The sequence below is a fragment of the Austrofundulus limnaeus genome, unplaced genomic scaffold, assembly GCF_001266775.1.
Source record: "Austrofundulus limnaeus strain Quisiro unplaced genomic scaffold, Austrofundulus_limnaeus-1.0 Scaffold287, whole genome shotgun sequence".
Classification (NCBI taxonomy): Eukaryota; Metazoa; Chordata; class Actinopteri; order Cyprinodontiformes; family Rivulidae; genus Austrofundulus; species Austrofundulus limnaeus.
This window is the reverse complement of record NW_013952689.1, coordinates 631,492-642,365: the sequence shown is the minus strand read 5'-3', so window position 1 is coordinate 642,365 and position 10,874 is coordinate 631,492. Positions and strand designations below refer to the sequence as shown.

The following is a 10,874-nucleotide window of genomic DNA, read 5'->3' as shown; positions in this document are numbered from 1 at the left end:
TTTTTGTGCTACGGTTGACCAAAAATCACTGAAAAAAAAAATTAATAAAAATATATAAATAAATAATTAAATAAATAAACAGTATGAAAACAATATGACTCCCGCTTACGCTTCGCATGCGTGGGTCATAATTAATGTGTTCTTAGAGGGTTAAAAACAGACAACACTTCATTAAACCACAACTTGGACTGCACCTTTGTGAACAGGTAGCTGTGAAATTCCTGGTCTGTAACTCGTTTTCTGACAATGGCAATGAAGTGTTTCTGATTCTGAAATCAAGATATCTTATAAAACAAAAACATTCTGTACTGATCATTGTATAAAACAGTTGTAAAATAAACTATTCTTCTTACAGACTTAGATGCTCCTGGTAATGTTTTCTTTGTTTCTTTGTACTTCTTGCCCAGCTTGAACGACCCGGCCAAGCCGCGGCCCTTCACTCTCTCGACCATGCCCTCATCTATGAGCTTAGCAAGAGTCTTCTTAATGTGATTGCGGTTCTTCAAGAGGTCATAGCCGTACGTGGCACGAATGTAGGTGAACACTGCATTGATTGAGGCTCCTTTTCCAGATCGCATCTCCTTTATTGCAGTGAGCAGCATGACACGCACAGCTGTGGAACAATATCAGATGTGAAATAAACTGTGATCGCTGATGAGGAGTTGTGTGAAAGACTTTCAGTGTTACATACTTGGGTATGATGTTTTTATTTTTGGCTGAGCTTCAGTTTTACAACATCTAGCTTTCTGCCCTTCCAGCGGACGAGGTGGAACAAAGTAGTTCACAGACTGTCCCTGAAAAATTTAAAGAAAAACAATTGACCATTTCATAATTCACATTTCAGTTAATGCTTAGTCTTTAGTGTGTTTAAAATAAAACTCTAAATTTAAAATAGCCGGGATGTTGTGTAAAATACAAAAATCAGAATGCAATGATTTACAAAGCTTATTAACCCGTACAGAATATAGGAAACATAGCAAATGCTTAAACCATGAAATGATATAACTTTTTATGAAAAAAATAATGTACATTTGAATTTAATGGTAGAAAGTCTTCTTTAAAAAGTTGATCCAGAAGCAACAAAAGCCTGTAAAAACAGTGGCTGTGTTCATCCGTATAAAATTAGACAAACGCCCAAAAGGCTTGAGCTAAAAGAGGATACCACACCAACAATATAAGAAACAGCTGGAGGAGCATTTTACAACTAATATCAACAGGTAAGTCAGAGGAGCGGATATAAAAACAAACTGAATCTGTCAGAAGTAAAGATAGGCAGGGGTTCACCAGTCTGTAAGAAACTGTGTATAAAAATAGGGAAACATTTTCAGAATAATGTTCATCTATGAAAAATTGAAAAGAATAAATGTATCTCATCACCTAGAGCACCATCTGCTGAAATACCTGAGGCCCCAGATGTTTGAAGACTGGTAAAGAAGAGCAGCTGTTTCACTGAGGTAAACATGGACCAGGAGCTACTTTATTTAGATGACTAAAATAAGGGTTTATGAGATGCTGTTAATGTACGGCTTACACAACGTGCCAACTTTTCCAGAATTAGGGTTTTATAATGGTAAATTGTCCTGGCAATTGTTGGGAAATAAAGAATAGAAATAAAACATTTTGATCCTCACCACAGGCAGAGTGAGGGTGTCCTGCTTCAGGTCCTGTCGAGTGTGAAACAAGATGAGGGCCAAAACCTCCACAGTTTTACCGAGTCCCATCTCGTCAGCCAGGATCCCACCAGGCCAGTCCACACCAGCCAGAGGAAACTCTCTAATTAAGCTAGGTTACAAAGAAAAAAACAGAACTTCATACTGTATATCAGTGAAAAGTTTTACACCTTAGAGTTATAACTAAAATGTTAAAACATAAATCAGTGATGGTGACTACAGAGGTTTATAAAGAAAACCTGGATGAATTCTTGTTTATTGTATTTAATCAGTATTTAATACATCTCTGACTTCTTACCAGCCGGTGTAAGGATTATAAAACAATTTCTTGCCACACAAAGTAACCAACTCCCTCCAGAGAAAGTGCAGGGATTGTTCTGCAAAGAAACAGTTAAAACTGAGTACTTTTCACAGTTTGAAACTTTATTAAATCATCTCTAAATGTCTAAAAAAAAATGCAGTCAGTCTTTCTCAAAACTATATATTTAAATGTTTTGCTTTTCTACATAAATAATATTTAGGGATGCCTCAATACGAAAATTTTAGCCGATATCTGATTTTATTATTATTGCTGTTATTGCTAATAACCAATATTTATCGATATTACGCAAACACATAAATTATTTATGTACATAAATACACAAACACACTTTTATCTTTTATCCAGTGGTGGGCAGCGCAGATTCAAAATTTAGTTGCGAAATTTCTAAAGCGCTATTCAATTTATTTAGGTACGCATGTTCAAAAGTGCATATGCGCAAATAAACTTAGCAGAAGCTAATCATAAAGCGCAAATCTGTCTCCATTCACCAGAAAACATTCCAGTGTAACCAGGAGACATGTCAGCAGCACAATACTGCCACTAGTGGAATGATTATTTCCTTTTACAGATTGGCACATGTTGTCGCAGTTTGGGGAGGTGATTTGTTGAAACAGACTTTTGAGTCACGTATTTCCAGATGCCAAGTAAACTACGCTGAGCTTCCGCATCACAGCGCAATCAGCACTTTTGCGCTTTAGGGGACTAATGCTCAGCACTGCTTTTATTGATACCATAAAAACACAACCAGAACACTAACATGGCTCTTTACTTCAGTTATTCCTGGCTGCGGAGCATCAGTATCACTATCATGATCAAACAGACACCACTCGACCAACCATTTCCCCTCCCAAAACAGAAACACAAAGCTGAAAAGTGGGAAATCAATGTTTGACATTAATATCAGCCCAGTTTTACTTATCAGACCGATACCGATATTAATGTCGATATATCGAGCATCCGTAATTATATTGTGCCAAAAAGGCTTGTATCCAGGTTCAAATAATTCTGACACTAACCATCAATCAGAAGTCTAAACACACAAAGTTTTACATGAGTCTGTGCAGACTACCTTTAGGTGTGGTGTTCCTGTACTTCTCTCTTCTCAGCATCCAGTTGACGGCCTGGCTCTGATACAGCCTGAGTACGGGGATGAGAGCCTTGTGCTTGATATCATATGTCACATCCTGGCTCTCGTTTTGGTGCACGAGCCTCACGTGATCATAAAGTTCCTCCACATTTTGCCTCTCCAGGTCAGTGTCACACTCTTCTTCCTCGTTCTCTACGACTTCTACAGGGAAACAAGTTGTGTAGGACTGTGAGAGAGTTGTTAATACCAAGTAATGCTTTTTACATGAGCCTAATGCAACAATATGTCGTAAAATTATACATTAGGCCCACAGACCTACCAGGAATGATGAAATCATAAAAATATTCCATTAATTTCTGAATCAGGTGGCTTGATTTTTTCAGACGAGCGTTTCCCCCACTGAGAAACTCCGGCTTTCCGAGTCCTGATTCAAGCAGATAAACTCCCACCTGTCAAAGCATACATAAGACCAGAATGAGTCTACATTCCCTCCTAAACTAACAGCTGGTCTCCTCAAGTACTACATGTTTACAGACTGTTGTTAAAGAAAAGGAGATGTTTCAGAGGGAAACATGGACCAGAATGATGAGACGTTTTGCTATCAAAGTCAAAATTTATCTCTTTTTCGTCCGTCCATTCCGTTTTCTGCCGCTTATCCGGGATCGGGTTGCGGGGGCAGCAGCCTAAGCAGAGACCCAAACTTCCCTCTCCCCAGCCACTTGGACCAGCTTGTCCGGGGGAATCCCAAGGCGCTCCCAGGCCAGCCGAGAAATATAGTCCCTCCAGTGTGTCCTGGCGAGGGTTGCCACCACGACAGGCACCAACAACCCTACGGCCACAGTTCAGGAAAGCCGCCTCGATAATGGAGGCACGGAACGTGGCCCACTTGGACTCAATGTCCCCCAACTCCCCTGGAACATGTTCGAAGTTCCCCCGGAGGTTTGAGTTGAAGCTCCATCTGACGGGAGTCTCTGAGAGACGTTCCCAGCAGACCCTCACTGTACGTTTGGGTCTGCCAGGTCTGACCGGCATCTTACCCCACCAACGGAGCCAACTCACCACCAGGTAGTGGTCAGTTGACAGCTCCGCCCCTCTTTTCACCCGAGTGACCAAAACATGCAGCTGCTGATCAAATGAAACAAAAACAAAGTCGATCATCAAACTGAGGCCTAGGGTGTCCTGGTGCCAAGAGCACATATGAACACCCTTATGTTTGAACATGGTGTTCGTGATGGACAATAATAGGCACGAACATCAGTCAGGACCCATCCCCCAACCCGTAGGCGGAGGGAGGCTACCCTCTCGTTCACCGGGGTGAACCCCAACGTACAGGCACTGAGATGGGGGGCAATAAGTATGTCCACTCCTGCTCGGCACCTCTCAGCATGGGCAACTCCAGAGTGGAAGAGTGTCCAAACCCTCTGGAGGAGACTGGTTCCAGAGCCAGAGCGGTGCATCAAGATGAGTCCAACTATATCTAGTCGGAACCTCTCAACCTCACACACCAGCTCAGGCTCCTTCCCCACCAGAGAGGTGGCATTCCACGTCCCTAGAGCCAGCTTCTGTAGCCGAGGATCYGACCGCCAAGGTCCCTGCCTTCGACCACTGCCCAACACACATCGCACCCGACCCCTACGGCCCCTCCCACAGGTGGTGAGCGCATGGGAAGGGGGACCCACGTCTCCTCTTCAGGCTGTACCCGAACGGGCTCAATGGGTGAAAGCCCAGCCACCATGCACTCACCAATGTGCCCCACCTCCAGGCCTGGCCTCAGGTCCTCAGTGGGACCCCAGTGACCCGCGTCTGGGCGAGGGAACACGGACTCCTTTTATGGTACTCATCATAGGGTCTGCACTTTGTCTGATCCCTCACCTAGAACCTGTTTGCCTTGGGTGACCCTACTGGGGGCATGAAGCCCCCGACAACATAGGATCATTGGGACACTCAAACCTCTCCACCACGATAAGGTGGCAGCCCAAGGAGAGGATTTATCTTTTTTTTTGTTTGTTTTTTTCACATCATATATGACAGTTTCTTAGTTCAAACATTTGATATGTTTATTGTGTTTGGTTTTAAATAAAGTATGGGTTTATGAGTTTGCAAACTGTTGCATTTTCATTTAACACATTGTCCCAGCTTTGTTAAAATTGGGGTTGTTTAAAAGAGACCAATTATGGGCCCTAGAAATTTTTATGGTATGTCTGTGGGCTATCCAGACCATGTTCATTCAYTTTAADGCACAAAATAATTCTCAGATAATAAAATTTCCCACTTTCTAGTTCTGCCTGCTCTGACTTCCGCTCAGAAGAGCTGTTTATGTTAATGAGCTCTGTTGGTAACGCCCTCCAAAAATCTGTTGACATTAACTCCGCCCTCCAAAGCCAGCGTTTACGTTAGCATGGCTAATAATAGCAGAAGCTCCGTTGTACAACCATATGAGACCCAGAGGCAGAGTCGGTCGCAGCTTCTTCTTTTTTCCTCCTCCTCCTCTGCTCTGCACTCATTCTGCATGCTGTTACCAGAGCAGGGAGCAGCAGCGGTCAAAATACCTCAGAAACTCGAATAAATAGGCTTTAACAAGGCTTTAATAAGCTAAACAATAGAGGTACATGAGAAAAAGTGTTCATAACAATCGAAAATAAATAATTAAATTGCATCCATGCCAGTCTCAAACCCTGGTCTTCCACTCTCTGGACCAACACTCTACCCATTGCCCTATTGGAAGCTTGTTGTGAACAGAGCTGCACATTGCACAACAACACGGTGACGGCTTTTTATACTGAGGAGGAGGAGTCTCACCCGGGGGTTACTAGGTAAGGGGCTGAACCAGGTTCTGGTGGGTTGTCGTACGGCTTGTGACATCACAAAATGACGGAAGTATAAAACTTGTCGTTAATATACATTAAAAATACATTTACTTACAGTAAACATGTCCCTGGGTGCATTTTTTTTGGTCCTAGGACTGTTTTTTTAAGAAGTACATACCCAAAGTTGAGTAAAAAAAAAACTTTAAAAAGTGAATTTTGCATAATACTGTAGGTCCCCTTTAACTTTAAAGATATATGCTCCCACCTTGACTTCATGCTCTTTTGTCTGGTGGCAAAGCTGCACTACCATTCTCTTCTGCAGCCAGTCCAGGTCTTCCAGTGGGATCCTGCAGAGACTGCACTCTGCTGCAGAGCCGCTGATATCAGGCCTCCACTCGTGTTCGGAGCTCTCATCACAGCTGCTGTAACTGATGTGGAGCTGCTCACCCTTCCTGTAGAGAACAAACACTCTCTGCTCATAGTCCGATGGAAGCCAAGCTGCCCAAAGGTTGAACTCTCCAATGAGAGCCTTCCAGATGTGGGCCAGGTTCGAAGCCGGTAACACAGAGAGTGAGAGGGAGGCAGAGGCACAAGCCGAGGATGTGCTGGGAAGTTCGTCTGAAAACTGCACAGAGCGGGAGCAGGCGGCCTCATTCACATCTTCTGTGATGGAGAAGAAAGAGCTGCTCGGCGTGGTATCAGTTGGAGGTACTGAACGGGCATCTGGAGTCAGTTCATCTTCTTGGATCACCTCGTTCTTACGATTCTCCATCATGTTCCACTCCAGCCTCCTCTTGGCTTCTTCATCCACCCTCACAGGAGGGACCCTTTTTCGTTTGCTGCTCATGATGACAATCTAGTTCAAAGAAAACAGACTTTAAAACACTAAATATTCACATATTTTAAACAAAGTGGGTTACAATGTTTATCAGGTGTTGAAATGACAGAAACTGTATCTCCTTAAATTAAAAATATCTTAATGTAATATGACTTTTAGTTGTTTCGTTTACAAATCAGTAAACAGATTTTAGTGAACCATTTATAAACTCATCATTGGGTTGACATCTAATATTTGTGCAGTTATTTGTTAATAAACTGCTGATTTAAAGGAACAATATGTCGCAATAAAATAAAAAGCAGTTGCCATTAATCATAAAAGGTGATCACAAATGATAGCATTGTTTATGCAAAGACACTAATACATATACTAAACGTTTAATAAGATACAGGATTAACATTGGGGAAGTCTAATTTCTGTATTTTACCTTTTAACAGCTGGTGTTTAATGTTAGCTAGGTATCAGCTTATCCGTCTGTTTAGTAACAAGATGTTGTTTATGTTCTGCTCCGTCCTTTCAGCAGAATCTATTTTAGTGATATAATGCCTATTATCTAAATAATTAAACAAATATACATATTTACTTTTAGAGCCTCGTTCAAACCACTTCGTTTCTTATTGCAGCAGTCGTTTCATAACAAAGATTCACAAACAAAACGCATGAAAACACATCGTATTTTGCGGCACCAGGCTGCCATTTTTAGATACCGGAAGTTGTTTAAGAGGAAGTGGTTTTGTTTTTTCACAATAAAACTCAGGCTTTGTTATAATTATCTATAAATTTGTATTTCGCACAGACACTTTCTAAAACTTGGAAAAAGGTGTCTGATTTAGAAATAGTAGCTAGATTGTACATTTAATTTATTTAGATTTTATTTGTTGTGGCGCTTTTTAGAAATGCTGAATAAAAACCAAAAGATTACCTGCAAGCTAAAAAGGAAAATACAAAGTTTCAAAAGGTGAGCTAAAAGGTAAACCTAACACAAGAAAGTTAAATTCACTCTATCCAGGAGACACAATTTATCAGGATAATATTTTTTTTAAGTAATAGCAACTTGGAATAAAACAGGAGTAACGACTTTCTACTTCTTATCTTTTTAAAAAATGTAGTGAGTAGAAAGTACAGATAATTGTGTAAAAATGTAACAAGTAAAAGTAAAAAGTACATTGAAAAGTAATTACTCAAGAAAATTACAGATAACCAAAATTTCTACTTAAGTACAGTAACAAAGTATTTGTACTTAGTTACTTTACAACTCTGGAGGTCACCTCTACTGCAGTTAATACGGCAAAAATATCAGTTGAGCCAATCAGCTCTTTTGTTTACTGTGCAGCCAGTGCAGTGAGCCAACCTGGAGAGAGCAGGAGAGGTGGAGGTGACAGCATGGCTTGCTCCAAAACAAGACAAGTTCATGCTAAAAACTGCTGTTTTAAAGATGAATGGACAGAGAAATGCATGTTCATTCTTCCTGTTTAAAACCTGTTTGTCTCAGAAACAGTCACATAAAATAAAAATGGCAACATGAACAAAGCACAGCTCTTCTGAGCAAAGTTATCCTCTGAAGTCTGAGCAGAGAGCACATAAATTAACCAAACTGCAAGCAGGACAGATCTACTCATCACAAATACTTTTACAGTCCAGCGACCTGCAAAGGAAAGTTCACTGAAGTTATTGTGGATTTTGGGACAACATAAAAAACCATTTAGTGACGGGACAGTTGTGAAGGAGTGATTAAATGCTGTTGCTGAAACATTATTTGATGTAAAGATGATCAGCTTCAACAGCAACCAGAAGATCAGAAATATTCTCAGATGATGTACTGGCACAGCTTGATGCAGCTATTCAGGTGCACCATGCATATCTCTGGCCACCCACGGGTCTACAGATGTTACAGATGCTTTTAGTGAATGTGAGATTTGATCACAATGATAGGAAGAAGCTCTGTGTGGAGCGTCTGGTTACAGCACCACTGGGAGGAGAGGACATATATTCAGCAATAAAAGAGCTGCTGAGAATGAGGCACATAGATCTGAAGCAGGGGGTCTCTGTCACCACAGATGGAAGAGAACAACCTGTCTGATCCATCAGACTGTTGTGTGTGCCACTCTACCAGAACATTTGGCTGAGATAATGACCACAGTGAAGAAACTCAACTTCCTTCCTCTCTCTTCAACATGACCTTCTGACACAATTTCTGGAAGATGTTGAAGCAAAAGCTTGACCTGCTGCTGCACAACAATGTGAGGTGGCTGAGTAAAGGCCATGCACTTCTGTCTATTCAGAAATGAAGTTAAGATCTTAACTTAGGTTCAGGATCAGGACCACACCTCACCTTCAGGTAATCAGTCAGCGTCTATTTAAACTCGCCTCACCTGGTGTTCTGACCTCAGCTCGCTGTTTCAACACCCACCCTCCCCTTTCACCCCACTTAGGCTCCTCTGCATGCCCTCATTGCATCACCTTCCTCACTCCCTTCATTCCTTCTTCCCCTCCCCACACTCCTTCATCCCTTCCTCATCACTTCATCCCTCCATCTCTGCTTCTTCCTTTCTCCTCCATCCCTACCTCAAACTACCTCCTAATCCATTTCTTTCCAGGTTCCAGCTGGGGGGGTCCAAAGCAGGCTCAGGAAAGCTTCCTTCCTGGAGACCATGCCCCACCCTGAGTCTTCTCCTCAAGCCTCCTTCGATGTTCCTCCTCAGACGCCTCGTCATTCATCCCACTATCCTTCGACCCCTTCCTTCAGTAAAATATTTAAACTCATACCATGGCGTGGTCCTTGCTAGTGAAATAAATTGCTGCTTTCTTAAAGCAGTTCAAGTGTCAGAGAGCAACGTAGTTTTCACTTTCTGCAAGAAGAGAACCAGATGGTTGCTGTTTTAGTTACATCACATCTTAATGAGCTTCAGGTAAAGCTGCAGGTCAAAATTCAGTTGCTGATTTGATGAGAGAGGCAGCTGGGCATTTTCAAACATTTTGAAGAAGTGTGAACACAATAATAAAACACTGTAATCAGATTCTCTGTGATTCTTTTATACCGTTTTAAAACTTTAAGGTACAACGAGAGAAAAGAAGTTCTACTTTTTTCATGGGACAGGCATTATCTTTGATTCAACAAATGCATAAACATTCTTAGTTACATGAAAATGAATCTTGGAGCTTATTCTGTCCATTATCTGATTAAGAGGAAGAGAAGTTCTCTTCCACGGTTAGAATGACCTGTCATGGCCTAAATAAAGTTCAGAGTGGAACAGAGCTTCTGTCTTTTTTGAAGGCCCATCCGAGGCCTGCTTCAGAGGCAGAAAATCTTGTTTTCTACTAAAACTGCAGGAACAGATTCGGGGTGAGAGAGATGTTTCTCCTTACGTCAACTTCAGAAACAAGCTGATTGGAAACTTCAGTCAAAGGTTCAACAGCGCCTTCTGTTGGTCCACAATCCTTTGTCATCAGACAAATCAAAGGAAGCAACACAGATGTATAATTGGACCCATGCAGGAGGATCTGCATGGGAGAGTACATTAAGAGAACGTTCTTGAGGCGACAGACCCTGCTGACGTCTGGCTCCACTGTGTTTGAGTGTGTTCCCTGGTCTAACCAAAGTAACACTGCTCACACTGGATCAACTTACAGCTGTGAGTCAAGCACTGTTCTAGACTGTCAAATGAACACCTGCCTGCATGAGAATGGCACTGACTCCATTCCAACTAAGATTTTAATTACTGGCAGGACCATCTCTCTCATTAAGAAAAGTAAAAAAAAAAAAAAAAACGAATAATCAAAAGAGAAAAGGTGGTGTTAAAAACACTGTTTTCAGTTTTCTCCTAAAATTTTCATTTTTATTGTTGTTTTCTGAATATGTTGGCCTGTTTTACTTGAAAACTTGATTTTTAGTTAGGTTAGTACCTTTTTATTTTACTTTAATTTCCTCTCACTTAGAGAAGGCCCAGAGGAAGGCCCAGGACACGCTGGAGGGACTATGTTTCTCAGCTGGTCTGGGAACACCTTGGGATTCGCCCAGAGGAGCTGGTCCAAGTGGCTGGGGAGAGGGAAGTCTGGGCCTCTCTGCTTAGGCTGCTAACCCTTCATCCCGACCCCGGATAAGAGGAAGAAAATGGACAGATGGATATTCACACACACACACACACACACA

General features: G+C 41.7%; 1 protein-coding gene across 3 annotated transcripts in view; it reads right to left on the bottom strand.

Moving 5' to 3' along the window:
* shprh (SNF2 histone linker PHD RING helicase) overlaps positions 1-7,438 on the bottom strand; it is a 52,028-nt gene extending 44,590 nt beyond the window's left edge. The window contains exons 1-8 of one of the 3 annotated variants that reach the window (XR_001311285.1): positions 7,308-7,438; positions 6,152-6,742; positions 3,399-3,528; positions 3,062-3,280; positions 1,969-2,047; positions 1,632-1,782; positions 692-794; positions 354-613 (exon numbers count right to left, since the gene is read on the bottom strand). Coding sequence is in view for 2 of the 3 variants with exons in the window: in XM_014021305.1 (XP_013876759.1) it covers positions 354-613; positions 692-794; positions 1,632-1,782; positions 1,969-2,047; positions 3,062-3,280; positions 3,399-3,528; positions 6,152-6,733 (1,524 nt within the window). In the remaining variant the exon portion in view is untranslated. Of the gene's footprint in view, positions 1-353; positions 614-691; positions 795-1,631; positions 1,783-1,968; positions 2,048-3,061; positions 3,281-3,398; positions 3,529-6,151; positions 6,743-7,151; positions 7,211-7,307 lie in introns of those variants that run through there. The other 2 variants (XM_014021305.1, XM_014021306.1) reach the window with 2 other exon arrangements.
* Positions 7,439-10,874: the final 3,436 nt, after the last annotated feature.